The sequence below is a fragment of the Etheostoma spectabile genome, unplaced genomic scaffold (genome assembly GCF_008692095.1).
Source record: "Etheostoma spectabile isolate EspeVRDwgs_2016 unplaced genomic scaffold, UIUC_Espe_1.0 scaffold00004777, whole genome shotgun sequence".
NCBI classification, from domain to species: domain Eukaryota; kingdom Metazoa; phylum Chordata; class Actinopteri; order Perciformes; family Percidae; genus Etheostoma; species Etheostoma spectabile.
This window is the reverse complement of record NW_022603189.1, coordinates 32,277-49,751: the sequence shown is the minus strand read 5'-3', so window position 1 is coordinate 49,751 and position 17,475 is coordinate 32,277. Positions and strand designations below refer to the sequence as shown.

General features: G+C 42.4%; 1 protein-coding gene across 5 annotated transcripts; it reads left to right on the top strand.

Annotated features, from left to right (window-relative positions):
* The first annotated feature begins 1,767 nt into the window (after positions 1-1,767).
* Positions 1,768-15,632, top strand: LOC116677288 (NLR family CARD domain-containing protein 3). 5 transcript variants are annotated; one of them, XM_032507866.1, is made up of 12 exons: positions 1,768-1,946; positions 2,843-2,945; positions 3,129-3,266; positions 7,182-7,260; positions 7,437-7,665; positions 7,801-9,571; positions 10,472-10,645; positions 11,019-11,192; positions 11,568-11,741; positions 12,082-12,255; positions 13,041-13,087; positions 14,889-15,632. In XM_032507866.1, the coding sequence occupies exons 2-12, from the start codon at positions 2,857-2,859 to the stop codon at positions 15,422-15,424; spliced, it is 3,585 nt and encodes a 1,194-aa protein (XP_032363757.1). In that variant the 5' UTR covers positions 1,768-1,946; positions 2,843-2,856; the 3' UTR covers positions 15,425-15,632. The 5 variants fall into 5 exon arrangements, with proteins under 5 accessions (XP_032363757.1, XP_032363753.1, XP_032363754.1 ...); XM_032507862.1 differs by lacking the exons at positions 11,019-11,192; positions 11,568-11,741 and having other exon boundaries at positions 14,889-15,630; XM_032507863.1 differs by lacking the exons at positions 11,019-11,192; positions 11,568-11,741 and having other exon boundaries at positions 2,840-2,945; positions 14,889-15,630.
* The last annotated feature ends 1,843 nt before the right edge of the window (positions 15,633-17,475 follow it).

Genomic DNA, 17,475 nt, shown 5'->3' with positions numbered 1-17,475 from the left:
GATCTCAGTCACCAAGTTACAGGACTTAATGGTTGTCAAGTACAATCAGGATTTCAATGGGAAATCAGATGTGTGCCTTTCCAGAGAGGATCAAAGGTTCATACAAATAATGGAGTCTTCAATTCAGACTGACGGACACTACTGCTTTGACTTGCCTTTTAAGGCTGAAGATGTTATTATGCCAAACAACCACAGCATCACAGAGCAACGTCTTCTAAGCCTTCACAGGAAGTTTAAGAAGAACAAAGATCATCAGGAATTTCATCCGGGTCACGCAGGAAGGTTATCTCTGAGTACGAGTGTGTCGCCGCCTTCAAGATAAGACAGGAGAGACAGAAGTGGATGAGACCGAAAAGAAGCTTTTCCATTGGAGACATAGTGGTCAAAATGGATCCTGTCACTCCTCGAGGGTCCTGGCTGATGGGAGAAATTACACAGACGTACCCAGACAAGGGCTTTGTCCGCTTAGTTCAGCTGAAGACAAAAATGGGGCAGCTGGAACGGCCTGTAACCAAGGCTTTGTCTTCTGATGGAAGTTGGAAGCGGTATAGATGACCTGATCATAGATTTTCTTGGCTCAAGAAAAGATGTAATTTAGATTAGCTGTGCACAAATGGCTCATTTAGTTCAACCTAGGTAATTTGGGTAATTGTGGTTAGAGTAAATATTCACAATTATGGGGCCGGTGTGTAGGAGCCATTTCTATCCACCTTTTTAGTTAGGTTAATTTAGTTATTTATTTTAGCCACTTGGGGGAGTATTGCACTGGGTGTTGTAAGTCACTGGGAATAAGGTATATTTACAGGTGTGATAATTAATGAGGAAAGGTGTGGATGGCGGGGAACACACGGTTCTTACCGTAGCCGTGAACACGCCACAACATATCATTATGTTAGCACTAGGTGAAGTACTGTTTTATGTGAAGTGACCCTTTTTCTACTTTTATAATAAACGGGAACACCACCCAAAGACAATCAATGCTTGGACTTAAGATCTTTTTGCTACGCGTTGAGAGCACCATGCCATCCATACCGAGGCTTATAGGACAGCCTCCACAACAACTCATGAAAGAATCTGAAGTCTCTGATGTTTAATCTATACTTCAGTAAAAGTACCAGTACAAGCTACCAAAGTACTGCGTTAGTATACGTTCTGCTGTGAAGATGTTACCGACCTGCTGGTTGTTGTCTTGGTAACCAAGGTAACCAATGACTTCATCAGTCTGTTAAAGCAGATTCTTCATCTAGTTCTGTGTTTCCTGTCATTAGAAGAAGAAAAGCAGGGCGCCCGGTTAGTCAGTTGGTGGAGCCCCCCCACCCATTTATTGAGATTTACTCCTCGACGCAGCGGGTCCGGGTTCAACTCCGACCGGCAGCATGTCACCCCCCCCCTTTCCTTTCAAGCCTTCAGCTGGCAATAAGGAGTCCTGATGCTATAACACAACTTGTACACTTATGATGAGCTCCTACTTATATAATGTTAACTTATTCATATATAAATATCATATACATTTATATAGATTTCAGTACTCAACTGTTATCTAACATTTTCAGCTCATTATATATTATTATCCCTTGTTATTTGATAATATATATGATTCTAGATGAATTTATATTTATTTTATGTCACCCGGAGGCCACTTGGAGAGATCCCTGCTGCTGTACAAGCTGCTGATCTTTAGCTCATTAGATGGTCAGTTAGCTCCATCTAGTGGACAGATAGTAGAACTCCATCATCTGATGGGGGACTGGCTCTGGGAACACAGGTTGGACTGGTTCTGACGTCTCTCTGACTCTGAAGTTATGAACTGGGACGGCGTCTTCACATCAAATGCACATCGACTTCAGGACTGACGAGGGACAACGAGCAGCTTCTTGTCTCCCAGTGTCTCCTGGACACATGAAGGAGGACCGGGTCTGGAAACTGACCTGAAGAGACTTCAGCAGGTGAGAATCTGACCAGAGGAGTCTGGAAATGTTTGATGAACAGAATCCCTTTGATTCAATCTGTTGGACTGGACAGAAGAACAGTTTCTTTCTGGGTTGTTCTTCAGATTTGTCTCGATAGACTATGATCCAGATGAGTGTCCATCTGAGTTAAAGGAGAGTGGTTGGAGAAGGATTAGCATGTTCTACTGTTGCTAGTTCTCAGGTCACAACAACAGCACAACGTCATCTGAGTTCACATCAGTGGAAAAACTGGTCGGACCGCTCTGATCCACTTGATCCAACACCCAGTAGTACTATGACACGGAGTTGTTTGTACTTTTACTGCAGTACAGAATGAGCATCAGATCATTGTGTACTGCAGTAAAAGTACCGACATGATGAGATTGTCTTCGTGGTGCGTTCAGGTGTAAGCTCCATTTGACTGTTTGGAGCAGTTTTATATGATGCTGCAGTAATTCTTTTCTTTATTGATCAACCTGCTGATTATTTCTTTGTGTTTTTAGGAAGCACAGGTTCAGTTATTAGCTATTATCAATGGTACTTCATCAATATTAGTAAAGTTATGAAAATGTATATCTTCATCACTTTATCAAATTTAATAAATAATCAACGCATTTATTTATCTTTAGCAACACTGATCAATAAGTAATAATCCTTCTGTGTGTGTGTGTGTGTGTGTGTGTGTGTGTGTGTGTGTGTGTGTGTGTGTGTGTGTGTGTGTGTGTGTGTGTGTGTAAGAGAGGGTGTGGGTGTCATCAGTGTAAAATGCAAGTGTCAGAACTGGTCAGACAGCTTTACAGCAACTATCTGGGACATGTTGGAGAGGAATGAGAGACTAATGTGTCCTGTGATGAAAAGGTTGTCATAGTAACAGAGGTGATGTCTCCCAGCAGGTGTGGACTCTGCTATGAGTCAGTGTGAGGACAGAGAGGAGGGACCCCCTCCCTCTAAAACCACTCTGTGGGGGGACCATGACAGCCAGACCAAAGCTCAGAGGTGAGATGATGATGGACTCTTCTCCATGTTAGAGCTCAGCACTCACATCACTCCTCCATCAGGATTCCCTCTCAATATCTAGTTAATAAGAACTTCTTACTGGAATACGCAGCAAAGAGACAACCACTGCTTATCTACTGACATGAGACGCCATCTTTCATCACATTACATCTTGGTGAATAGGAACTCATCCACGGTCTTTGTTTGTATCAGGATGCAGCAGCAGAAACCTGGACCTGGACCCAGCTGTGTGTCCATGAAGAGTGACCGGTCTATGGATCGTCCTATTTACTTTAAAGATGGACAAGCTGTTGATGGAAGGTAATAATTTAAAACTTTGTTATTATCTGACTCTCTCAGAGCCACACAATGTGGTTTTGATCTGATGCCCATGAAGTCCTTGTTGTTGAGGTTTTGATTTAGTGAACTTGAGTCTAAAGTCCTCAGACTCATGTTGAGTCAAAGTGACGTGAGGTTCTGGTTCAGAGTGCAGCACTAAGAGAAGTTACATGTTCACAACGTGGTCTACTCTGAGACAGATCCATTTATAATATTCATCCTGACGCTCAACTCTCAAAATAAGACTTATATATCATTATTGTTATAATAATAAAACTGGGAAAATTAATTAATGTGACTAGTTAAAAGTATTAACTTTAACTTCTTTTCATTAGTCTGCAGCAAAGACCTGAACCAGGACCTGGACCCAGCTGTGTGTCCATGAAGAGTGACTGGTCTACGGGTCGTCTTGATGAGTTTGAAGATGGACAAGTTGTTGGTGGAAGGTAAGAATTCATAACTGAACTTTGTTATTATCTGACTCTCTCAGAGCTTCTTGGTCTAGGTTTGACAAAAAGTGTTTTTAATCTGATGCCCATTGATACCAGGACCAGAACCACCAGACAGGTTAGCACCACCAAAGACGATTGTGATTGGTTTAAAGAAATGCCAATAAACCAGAGGACATGTTTTTCTCCCATCCCAGAATGTGGTGTGGACTAGTCAGACCTTCCTCTGCAGCCCTGTGGAGGATGGTCTGGCAATGTGAGACTACTGGGTAGTCATCCAGGCAGAGGGCTTTGGTCTGATTGCAGAAAGGACAGGGACAATGGTGGTCTTCAGGGATGTACTGGGACAGAAAACCGTCCCCTGACTTTGGGATGGAGCAGCCTTTCATGAGCATGTGGAGAGCACACGTAGAACCTTTTTTTGAAGTAATTTTAATAATAGTAATAAAAACACTACAAAAAGAGACCAGAACAAGCCAACGCTATGCACACTGGACTTGTACCTTCCACTGTATCTGTGCTGGTTCCTCCTGCTCCATACTCCTCCTGCCTGTCCTCCTCCTCTTCATCATTTTCCTCCTCATCACCACCATGACTGGACTTAACTAATAACAATAGTAATAATAATAAATTTAAATACGTTTCATACTGTATTTACATACAAAATGAAATACTTGAAAAACTTGTTAAGAATTATTGGCATACAATAATGAGTTTAGGAAGTCACTGTTATAATAACATAATGAATTCAATTTTTTCTGAAACCGGAAATTGAAATTTTCAAACCTCCGATGGCCAGTCCGCCGTTGGTGGCCTTCTTGAATCATGGGGGGACAACAGACTGGAGCAGTGAGAGGTTGAAAATGTCTATGAAGACATCTTCCTGTTGATCTGCTGACACCTTAAGAGCCCTGCAGGTTTCCTCTTGTAGTCTGTGATGGTTCTTAGTCCAGACCACATGTTCCTGGTGTTGGAGCCCTGGTAGTTAGAGTCCACATTATCCCCATATTGTCTCTTTGCAATTAGTCGCCAGACCTACATGTTCACAGTTCTGTGGAGTAAGGTCTGGCTAGACCACATACAGTGGTGTGAAAAAGTGTTTGCCCCCTTCCTCATTTCCTGTTCCTTTGCATGTTTGTCACACTTAAGTGTTTTGGAACATCAAACCAATTTAAACAATAGTCAAGGACAACACAAGTAAACACAAAATGCAATTTGTAAATGAAGGTGTTTATTATTAAAGGTGAAAAAAAATCCAAACCATCATGGCCCTGTGTGAAAAAGTGATTGCCCCCCTTGTTAAAACATACTATAACTGTGGTTGTCCACACCTGAGTTCAATTTCTCTAGCCACACCCAGGCCTGATTATTGCCACACCTGTTCACAATCAAGGCATCACTTAAGAGCTGCTTGACACAGTAAGGTCCACCAGAAGATCCTTAAAAGCTACACATCATGCCGAGACCCAAAGAAATTCAGGAACAATTGAGAAAGAAAGTAATTGAGATCTATCAGTCTGGAAAGGGTTATAAAGCCATTTCCAAAGCTTTGGGAATCCAGCGAACCACAGTGAGAGCCATTATCCACAAATGGCGAAGACATGGAACAGTGGTGAACCTTCCCAGGAGTGGCCGGCCGCCCAAAATTACCCCAAGAGCGCAGCGACGACTCATCCAAGAGGTCACAAAAGACCCCACAACAACGTCCAAAGAACTGCAGGCCTCACTTGCCTCAGTTAAGGTCAGCGTTCATGCCTCCACCATCAGGAAAAGACTGGGCAAAAATGGAGTTCCAAGGAGAAAACCACTGCTGAGCAAAAAGAACATCAAAGCTCGTCTCAATTTCTCCACAACACATCTTGATGATCCCCAAGACTTTTGGGACAACATTCTGTGGACCGATGAGACAAAAGTGGAACTCTTTGGAAGGTGTGTGTCCAAGTATATCTGGCGTAGAAGGAACACTGCATTTCATAAAAAGAACATTATACCAACAGTAAAATATGGTGGTGGTAGTGTGATGGTCTGGGGCTGTTTTGCTGCTTCAGGACCTGGAAGACTTGCCGTGATAAAAGGAACTATGAATTCTGCTGTCTACCAAGAGATCCTGAAGAAGAATGTCCGACCATCTGTTCGTGTACTCAAGCTGAAACGAACTTGGGTTCTGCAGCAGGACAATGATCCTAAACACACCAGCAAGTCCACCACCGAATGGCTGAAGAAAAACAAAATGAAGACTTTGGAGTGGCCTAGCCAAAGTCCTGACTTGAATCCTATTGAGATGTTGTGGTATGACCTTAAAAAGGCCGTTCATGCTCGAAAACCCTCTAATGTAACTGAATTAGGACAATTCTGCAAAGATGAGTGGGCCAAAATTCCTCCAGGACGCTGTAAAAGCCTCATTGCACGTTATCGCAAACGCTTGGTTGAAGTTGTTGCTGCTAAGGGTGGCCCAACCAGTTATTAGGTTTAGGGGGCAATCACTTTTTCACACAGGGCCATGATGGTTTGGATTTTTTTTCACCTTTAATAATAAACACCTTCATTTACAAATTGCATTTTGTGTTTACTTGTGTTGTCCTTGAATATTGTTTAAATTGGTTTGATGTTCCGAAACACTTAAGTGTGACAAACATGCAAAGGAACAGGAAATGAGGAAGGGGGCAAACACTTTTTCACACCACTGTATGTATGCTGGGATAGGAGGGTGAGTTGTTGGCTTTTCTTTTAACCAATCACAATGGTCTTGGGCGGCGCTAAACTCTGGACACAGAGACGGTGACTCTGCTAAATAATCTCAGGAAGGAACTGGTTTTGCTAGAACATTTGCACCCCGCAAAAGAAAACGCCACATATGAAAAAATGTATTTGGTTAACTGTTACACAATACAGTAACATGAGCTATTTAAATTAGCTGATACGTGGTTAAAGTACCAGTGTATCTCTGTGTGTACTTTGTCCACAGCAATCCCACCATTGGTCCCAAAACGTCCCAGTTAGAGAGGAAATGCCATAAACATTGTTTGCAAATCTTTCCAATCATTCCCCAAAAGAACCATGAAGGCCATCCTTGTTGAACCATCTTAATCCTTTGAAAACTTGCCATTTTCAGCGTGTAGCTCGCTATCTTGAAACTAATAGCGAAGGCAAAGCATGTCGGCTCCAAACAAATCCTCAAACTATTATTAATACTAATGGTGTATTCAACTGCAGCTCTTTAAAACTCCGAGAAACTGTCGTTGCATAGTACCATTCTGCCATCTAGTGGCTCATATTGTGGCATTGCTGTCCCTGTTAAAAAAAGATTCTTCTTCTGATTTGGGAATGTCTGTACAGTAATCCTCGATACAATGTCATTGATTATATTATACCCATAGTTGCCATTGTGTCATCATCAGGACTGTGCTCAGATCATTAAATGTTCTTAAACTTGATGTTTTCTCTACAGAGTTCACCAGGAGAGCTCAGAGGGCCTCGGTGGTCAGTCTGACCTGCAGCAGCAAACAGACCTGGACTCCCTATTTATGGTGTGTGCATATTAAAAGAATATTTTCATTATTATCTACAGATTAAATGATGAACTACCATTCAGATCCCAATAGTCTCCATGCTGCTCTTTTCAAACCAGCAGGCCTTCAGACTGAGAGATGAATCACATGTTGAGTTCTTTAAACTAAATGTTGACTTTATCATTCTGGTCCAGCTGCTGGAGGAGAACATCCTCACTTTTGTAAAGAACGAGCTGAAGAAGATTCAGAAAGTTCTATGTCCAGATTACCCAGAATGCTTAGATAGTCAGAGGGAGGATAAGGAGGTTTTGGAGGGTGAGGATGAAGAGCAGAGGAGGAGGAGCAGAGAAGCATTTCTGAAGATCACACTGCACTTCCTGAGGAAAATGAAGCAGGAGGAGCTGGCTGACCGTCTGCAGAGCAGTAAGAGGATTTTAACACATTTAAAAATGGGACATTTACTAATGTCTGAAAAAATGCATTAAATATATACATATTTTTTGAATGTTGAAATATGTTCTTTGACTTATTGATTTTTCTTGTTGTGTGTTCATTCAGGAAGTCATTCTGGAGTTTGTCAGCGTAAACTCAAGACTAACCAGAAGATAAAGTTCCAGTGTGTGTTTGAGGGGATTGCTAAAGCAGGAAACCCAACCGTTCTGTATCAGATGTTCACAGAGATCTACATCATGGAGGGAGGGGCTGCAGGGGTCAATGATCAACATGAGGTCAGACAGATTGAAACAGCATCCAGGAAACCAGACAGACCAGAAACAATAATCAGATGTGAAGACATCTTTAAAGCCCCACCTGGAAGAGATGAACCAATCAGAACCGTGATGACAAAGGGAGTGGCTGGCATCGGGAAAACAGTCTTAACACAGAAGTTCACTCTGGACTGGGCTGAAGGCAAAGCCAACCAGGACATCCAGTTCATATTCCCATTCACCTTCAGAGAGCTGAATGTGCTGAAAGAGAGAAAGTTCAGCTTGGTAGAACTTGTTGATCACTTCTTTAGTGAAACCAAAGAAGCAGGAATCAGCAGGTTTGAAGAGGTCCAGGTGGTCTTCATCTTTGACGGTCTGGATGAGTGTCGACTTCCTCTGGACTTCCTCAACACTGAGATCCTGACTGATGTTACAAAGTCCACCTCAGTGGGTGTGCTGCTGACAAACCTCATCAGGGGGAATCTGCTTCCCTCTGCTCGCCTCTGGATAACCACCCGACGTGCAGCAGCCAATCAGATCCCTCCTGGGTGTGTTGACATGGTGACAGAGGTCAGAGGATTCACTGACCCACAGAAGGAGGATTATTTCAGGAAGAGATTCAGAGACGAGGAGCAGGCCAGCAAAATCATCTCCCACATCAAGACATCACGAAGCCTCCACATCATGTGCCACATCCCAGTCTTCTGCTGGATCAGTGCTACAGTTCTGGAGAAGGTGTTGAAGACCAGAGAGGGAGGACAGCTGCCCAAGACCCTGACTGAGATGTACATCCACTTCCTGGTGGTTCAGTCCAAAGTCAAGAACATCAAGTATGATGGAGGAGCTGAGACAGATCCACACTGGAGTCCAGAGTCCAGGAAGATGATTGAGTCTCTGGGAAAACTGGCTTTTGAGCAGCTGCAGAAAGGCAACCTGATCTTCTATGAATCAGACCTGACAGAGTGTGGCATCGATATCAGAGCAGCATCAGTGTACTCAGGAGTGTTCACACAGATCTTTAAAGAGGAGAGAGGACTGTACCAGGACAAGGTGTTCTGCTTCGTCCATCTGAGTGTTCAGGAGTTCCTGGCTGCTCTTCATGTCCATCTGACCTTCACCAACTCTGGAGTCAACCTGCTGGCAGAAGAACAAACATCATCAGCACAGTTCTACCAGAGTGCTGTGGACAAGGCCTTACAGAGTCCTAATGGACACCTGGACTTGTTCCTCCGCTTCCTCCTGGGTCTTTCTCTGCAGACCAATCAGAATCTCCTCCGAGGTCTGCTCACGCAAACAGGAAGTAGCTCTCAGACCAATCAGAAAACAGTGGAGTACATCAAAAAGAAGTTGGATGAGGGTCTGTCTGCAGAGAGTAGCATAAATCTGTTCCACTGTCTGAATGAACTGAATGATGGTTCTCTAGTGGAGGAGATCCAACAGTCCCTGAGTTCAGGACGTCTCTCCACAGATAAACTGTCTCCTGCTCAGTGGTCAGCTCTGGTCTTCATCTTACTGTCATCAGAAGAAGATCTGGACGTGTTTGACCTGAAGAAATACTCTGCTTCAGAGGAGGCTCTTCTGAGGCTGCTGCCAGTGGTCAACGAAAAAGCCAAAAAAGCTCTGTAAGAGGGATTTATTATTATTAAATTATTAAATCGTTCAACAGGAGTAAAATATAAATTAAAGCTGCGAGCAGTGTTGGACGGGCCCTCGCACCTCCTTGCACCTCGGGGTTACTGGGGGACACGGCTTCTTGCGACCGTGCATTTGAGCAGCGCTCAGACTGCAAATCGTCACCGATAAAAAAGGAACTGCCTGCTGAGTTTAGTGATACCTCACACAAGACTCTACATCATACAGATCATTGGCTGTGAAATGGGCGTGACTTAAGCATATGGGGTGGGGAAAAAGGTCACAAATTAAAAGTTATGAAAGGGGGCGTGAGTACATGTGCGTGATTAAAGTATAAGGTGTGGCTTAGTATCACATGTAGACCACCCGTTATAAGTTATGTAATTTCATGTTGCCACCCGGGCCTGCCATAAACAAAAATTATATAGATGACCTCATGCCTAGACCCTTGTCATTGGTCAATTTACACTCAAGTTACACCCACTTCCTGTTTCAATGACCCCCCTACATGAATTTGGTCCTCTGTAACTTGCAAATATTTTGCGCTATTACATTTAAGATTTATTGTATTTATTAAGATGTTACAGACCAAATTTGAAGTCAATTGTCTGAAACCTCTAGGAGGAGTAGGTTAAAGTACGACATGTGGAAACATCCAATTAAATATGCCGGACTTCCTCTTGGGTTTAGGGTATGGCTCCAAAATGCTTTTTTGTACGTCTTGACATGCTACAGATGTGTACCAAGTTTTATTGGAGGGGCTTAATTTTAAAAATGTTCAAAAAGGCAATTAATTACCCACAACAAATATTCCTTCAGTTCCAATAGAGCCTTCGCTGCTGTTGGCCCTCGGGCCCTAATAACTTGCTTCCTTGCTGTGGTCTCTCCAGACTGAGTGACTGTGACCTATCGGAGAGAAGCTGTGAAGCTCTGTCCTCAGTTCTCAGCTCCCAGTCCTCTAGTCTGAGAGACCTGGACCTGAGTAACAACAACCTGCAGGATTCAGGAGGGAAGCTGATCTCTGATGGACTGAAGAGTCCACACTGTAAACTGGAGACTCTCAGGTCAGGTCAAGTTAATATTTGTCTTTAATTTGAGATATTTCTTTAAACGTTAAGCTTTATAATTCAATTTGAATAGCTCTTGTTATTTAAGGAGTAATTTCGTAAAATCATTGAATTTTTCCAAAGTATTGTTTTATTTATAATCGCATGTCATAAAGTTTGAAATATGAACTGTGGCTGAGATCTAGAAATCCTTTATTTTTAATGTGACTTTGTTTCCTCATTCAGTCTTGATTAGTTTTCTGCAAATTGTTGACAATGAAACAGAAATGATTTAAACTGCAAACAAATTTAATATACTAAATATACCAAAAGTCCAGACTCAACATTTAAATCCACATGTTATCTGTCTGGTTTCCTGTTGTCTCTCCAGGCTGAGTCTCTGTAACTTATCAGAGAGAAGCTGTGAAGCTCTGTCCTCAGTTCTCAGCTCCCAGTCCTCTAGTCTGAGAGAGCTGGACCTGGGTAACAACAACCTGCAGGATTCAGGAGTGGAGCTGATCTCTGATGGACTGAAGAGTCCACACTGTAAACTGGAGACTCTCAGGTCAGGTCAAGTTAATATTTGTCTTTAATTTGAGATATTTCTATAAATTTAAGCTTCATAATTCAATTTGAATAGCTCTTGTTATTTAGGAACTAATTTCAGAAAATCATTGAATGTTTCTGAAGTATTGTTTTTATTTGTAATCACACGTCATAAAGTTTGAAATATGAACTGTGGCTGATATCTAGAAATCCTTTATATTTAATATCATGTGACTTTGTTTCCTCATTCAGTCTTGATTAGTTTTCTGCAACTTGTTGACAATGAAACAGAAACGATTTAAACTGCAAAGGGATTTAATATACTAAATATACCAAAAGTCCAGACTCAACATTTAAATCCACATGTTATCTGTCTGGTTTCCTGTCTCTCCAGGCTGAGTCTCTGTAACCTGTCAGAGAGAAGTTGTGAAGCTCTGTCCTCAGTTCTCAGCTCCCAGTCCTCTAGTCTGAGAGACCTGGACCTGAGTAACAACAACCTGCAGGATTCAGGAGTGGAGCTGATCTCTGATGGACTGAAGAGTCCACACTGCAGACTGGAGACTCTCAGGTCAGAATTCATTAACCCAATCAACTGATGACCATTAAACTCTGGCTAACTGTAGTTGATAAACAGCTTACGTGTAGCTTTGTCTCTGCTGATACGATAAACATCGGCAGTGGTTATATATAGTTATCATATAATTATTCATTTCTCGATTCTGAGTTACTTTCCATGATGATTTTTCATTGTTTATTATTGATATTAAATATTTAAATAGAGCATTTGATTTTAAAAGTCTATTCTAAATCTGGACTAAAATGTACCTGGACTACAAAGAAAGAAAGAACTACCACATGGCTCCACGTGTTGATAGAGGCTTCCTGTGTGTTGTTCTGTGTGTTTCCAGTCTCTCAGGCTGTATGATCTCAGAGGAAGGCTGTTCTTCTCTGGCCTCAGCTCTGAGCTCCAACCCCTCCCATCTGAGAGTGCTGGACCTGAGCTACAATCATCCAGGAGACTCAGGAGTGAAGCGGCTTTCTGCTTTACTGGAGGATCCAGACTGCAGACTGGACACTCTCAGGTATGGACGGACCAAGACTTATTTTATTTATTTTCACTAACTAAGAAACTCTGGTTAATGTTCAATGGAGGATCTAAGTGAAGGTGTGTTACAGGGGTTCTCAATCTTATAACACAAATACAAATATTTATTCAACGTCAGAGTTCTGGAAAGTACGGTGGCCCTGAAGTGCAAATCACAACAGCAAATACAAAAATACAAGGTCATTATACTCATGTTTTTAAAACAGGCGCTTTTCTGTGTTTTTCATCTCTCCTTCCTGTTAAAAGTCAGACAGTTCGTCTGTCCAATCAGGAGGGTCCGTCCTCTGCTAGAGAGGCCCTACCTTTCAGGTAGAAGTTTATGCCGTTGTGTTTAATGATTTGTTGAAGTGTTTTCCTATTTGCTGTTGTGATTTGCCCTTCAGGGCCACCGTAGAGATTCAATTGGCATTAACAAAAACAGTTACATTTAAGTCAGTTACCTTTAAAATTAAATCAAACTCTTTTCTTTCTCTCACAGGAACACACCAGAGTTAACCAAAGCCTCAGACCAGTTTAGGGTATCAAGTAATAAATAATAAATAAATAATAATAATTATGTGCACATCCCACCTAGTGGCAGGTGGAGGACAAATGAAACATACTGAAGTAGAAATCAGATTTAATCAACCATTTTTATGCTACATACATATATATAAGTTGTCAGCTTTGCTCTGCACTCAAAGTTCAAAAAGAGCAAATTGCGTATCATGTGTAGGCGGCTTAAGTGTAACCACACCGTGACAGCTTTGTGTCTTCCTGCAGGGTGGACCATGGTGGACCACAGAGACTGAGACCTGGTCTGAGGAAGTGTGAGTGTGTTTTAAGTTTGCTCTAAGAGAACTCAGCTGTGTGTTACACTAGTTTAACCCCTTCCTGGTGCTGGAAGTATAATATGAGATGAGGTTACTTATTATGGTGAATTGGCTAAATCTCCCTTTACCAGTGAATGTTGTTATTATAGGCATAGGTAACTATAAAGAAATAATCAACAACCAATAACACGGTGCCTCCACTGTGGAACTACTTAACTCACTATGAGCTATATCGGTATTTCAAAAGTGAAAAACATGTAATGTCTGCAACACTGCTTTAAACTCCCATATTTAATGAAAGGTTTCCACCCTGCTGGGTTAGGCCTGAAGAAGACCAGCAGAGTCTAAAGCAGAGTTTAAAGCTGAGTTTAAAGCTGAGTTTAAAGCAGAGTTTAAAGCAGAGTTTAAAGTAGAGTTTAAAGTAGAGTTTAAAGTAGAGTTTAAAGCAGAGTTTAAAGCAGAGTTTAAAGAAGAGTTTAAAGCAGCGTTTAAAACAGTGTTGAGAACATTACATTTTTTTACTGACTGAAGCGTCGAGCCCCCCCACAGCCACAGGCCTGGTCCTCCAGTGAAGTCCTGGTCCTCCAGTGAAGTCCTGGTTCCTCCTGGTCCTCCAGTGAAGTCCTGGTTCCTCCCGGTCCTCGGTGGAAGCTGCGGCTGGCGTTTCCAGCTGACTGTCCCTCACGGCGGCGCTAGCTTAAACAAGTCAACAGTTAACAGTTCTCACCTTCAAAGCTAGTGAACACACAAACACAGCTAACCTGCTGAACTGACCTTAAAACTACAGGAGAACTAGTTACCAAACTGAGAGCTGCACACGACTGGTAACTGCAACAATAATACTTTACAAAAGTTTAAAGTCCATTAGTCTCCAGACCTCAGTCAGCTGGACATTAAACTTAGTTTTTCTCTCCTCTGCTGACTGCATGTTTCTCCCTCCAACGTGCTCTACATGTCCTCTCTCACTTCCTCCTTTCTTTTCCACTCCCCAACAAAGCCCTCTGATTGGCTAGGAGTGGAGCTATGCAGAGAATAATTAACTTAGATTACTCCACTGAAAATACATTACACTTCCCTTCAAAGCAAAGGATTATGGGATTATGTATTTAACTAGTTATCCATGTAGTATACTGTATGAAATACTTTATTTCTATGTTTTTAACAGTATTGTGTACGTCCTGTAGATTTTAAATTGTGCTCTGACCGTTAACCGGTTCTGGTTTGGCCCAAATTGGCCAAATCCTATCAGACTCCAGTTGTGGCCACTTCACCTCGCACCTTTATGTGTTTGTTTGAATGGTAAAATCAACCAGGATACGCTGAGATAAGTTATAGCAAAGCTTTGGTAAAATGATATTGCAGAAAACAAACATACGGACACAGTTGTCTTTCAGGGATCTCCCTTCACCCTACCAACAGACCGAGTCTATTCAGGAACTGGTGCCCACTAACCAAGACCTCAGACTTTTTATGCATGTTGGCCAGTCCCATAGCCTGTCCCTGGTCGTGGTCTTATCTTCTTTGTATGTTGTTGTCCAGCGTCTGAGTTCCTCACCCCATTGTTAAAGCAAGGTTGTGCAAAACACCTTTTACTCCCTGGCCCATGAAGATGGTCTGTTCTTTTTTAAGTATAAAGATAAATTTCTCTAATGAGATAAGTTTCTGTTTTTGTAGTTCACTCACAGCTGGATATCAAATCAACGTTTGAAGGGTTTTCTTTCAGTTCTTGTCAGTAAAGTTGTTAATAAATGATCAGATGATAACCTGCAGCTGTATTGTGTCTTGTTCTCTCCATCAGATGTCTGTGAACTGGAACTGGACACAAACACAGTACACAGAGTACTCAAACTGTCTGACAACAACAGGAAGGTGACACATGTGAAGGAGGATCAGTCATATCCTGATCATCCAGACAGATTTGACCGCTGGCGTCAGCTGCTGTGTAGAGATGGTCTGACTGGTCGCTGTTACTGGGAGGTCGAGAGGAGAGGAGGGGTTAATATATCAGTGAGTTACAGAGGAATCAGAAGGAAAGGAGACAGTGATGACTGTGGGTTTGGATATAATGATCATTCCTGGAATCTGTTCTGCTCTGATGATGGTGGTTACTCTGTCTGGCACAATGACAGAGGAACAGTCCTCACGTCCTGCTCTGTCTCTAACAGAGTAGCAGTGTATGTGGACGTTCCTGCTGGCTCTCTGTCCTTCTACACAGTCTCCTCTGACTCACTGATCCACCTCCACACCTTCAACACCACATTCACTCAGCCTCTCTATCCTGGGTTTTGGGTCTGGTCTGGTTCCTCAGTGTCTCTGTGTCCTCTGCAGGACTGAGAGTCTCTCCTGTGGACAGAAACACTGACTGAAGACCAGCTGCTGAAATCAAAGTTCAGTCTGTTCACCATCAAACACACTCTGCACTGTGAAGCAGATCTGATCAGATCTGTCTCCTCATGTTATTTTGCCTCACAAAGTCATAATTAAAGTCAGAAAGTCAAAGGTATAACTACTGGGGGGGGGGGGGGGGGGCAGTAGCTCAGTCCGTAGGGAGTTGGGTCGGCTGATTTATTCATCTGACTTGTAGAATAACGTCAATGATCGACTTGTTTTAAATGTCGGGGAATGTGGAACAACTTAATGCAAAATGAGTTCAATAAAACAAGGCCACATGCTGATTATTTGATGATGTATTCTTCCTGTTGTGTCTGTGTTTCAACTCCTGATTAAAAGGTAAAGTTTCCGTCCACTAAAGGTTCTGTTGTTGTCTCTGACAGACTCAGATTATTATTCTAAGAGTCTGACAACATTATGGGATGGATCCCTACAGAGATAGACCTTTAGTTAAAGAGTAAGATCCTTTTAGTTTAACATGAAACAGAAATCACCATCACCAAACCCACCAGACTCCATGTAAATAATCACTACTTTTAGCGTGTATAGAGCAGCATATCTCCACCAGACTCCATGTAAATAATCACTACTTTTAGTGTGTATAGAGCAGCATATCTCCACCAGACTCCATGTAAATAATCACTACTTTTAGGGTGTATAGAGCAGCACATCTCCACCAGACTCCATGTAAATAATCACAACTTTTAGCGTGTATAGAGCAGCATATCTCCACCAGACTCCATGTAAATAATCACTACTTTTAGCGTGTATAGAGCAGCATATCTCCACCAGACTCCATGTAAATAATCACTACTTTTAGGGTGTATAGAGCAGCACATCTCCACCAGACTCCATGTAAATAATCACTACTTTTAGCGTGTATAGAGCAGCATATCTCCACCAGACTCCATGTAAATAATCACTACTTTTAGTGTGTATAGAGCAGCATATCTCCACCAGACTCCATGTAAATAATCAGTACTTTTAGTGTGTATAGAGCAGCATATCTCCACCAGACTCCATGTAAATAATCACTACTTTTAGCGTGTATAGAGCAGCATATCTCCACCAGACTCCATGTAAATAATCACTACTTTTAGCGTGTGTAGAGCAGCATATCGCCACATTTATTTCAGCTTGAATGTGTGATACTCCCTTAAGGGATAACATAATAACCAGCGTAGCGTTTAGTACGAATTTCATATTTTATTGGTAAGCAATATTAACGTAGCGGGGGAACAAAGAAAGCGGAACCAATGTGCGGGTATCGGTACACCCCGGGGCCCAGGTGACGGACACTTTCCTCCTCTTTGGAGACGAGGATGGCGGTTTGTTTCCTCTCTCCCTGATGCCGTAATTCTGCTTTCCAGGTCGGTACTCGGTAACTATGACAACAGCCGGTTTCCTTCTGCCGTGTGTGTGGGGGACTGAAGCTGTGGGGGGGTAGTTATGGAGGTTATGATGGGGAAAGGCGAGCTAAAGAGCCGCGTTTGGAACCGCGGGAAACGGGCTTGGTAAACAATAGAGCTCGCGGCTAGCTAATGGCGGTTTCCCACTGCGTGGTATCTACTCTACTCGCCTTTTTTGGTTTTCCATTAAGAGAAGAAGTCCCCGGGACCTGCTACCAGGTACTTTATGTAGTACTAGATAAAGGACCTGCTACCAGGTACTTTATGTAGTACTAGATAAAGGACCTGCTACCAGGTACTTTATGTAGTACTAGATAAAGGACCTGCTACCAGGTACTTTATGTAGTACTAGATAAAGGACCTGCTACCAGGTACTTTATGTAGTACTAGATAAAGGACCTGCTACCAGGTACTTTATGTAGTACTACCTCAGTCGAGGTTCCCAGCGAGCTGAGGCGACACCAGAAGGTGACGTAGGAACCTGCAGACCGCTGATTGGTCGGATCACCGCGTTGTTAGCAACAAGAACCTTTAAAAAAAAAAAAAAGTCTAGCCAGACACCGAGAGATTATCTCCTCTCTGCAC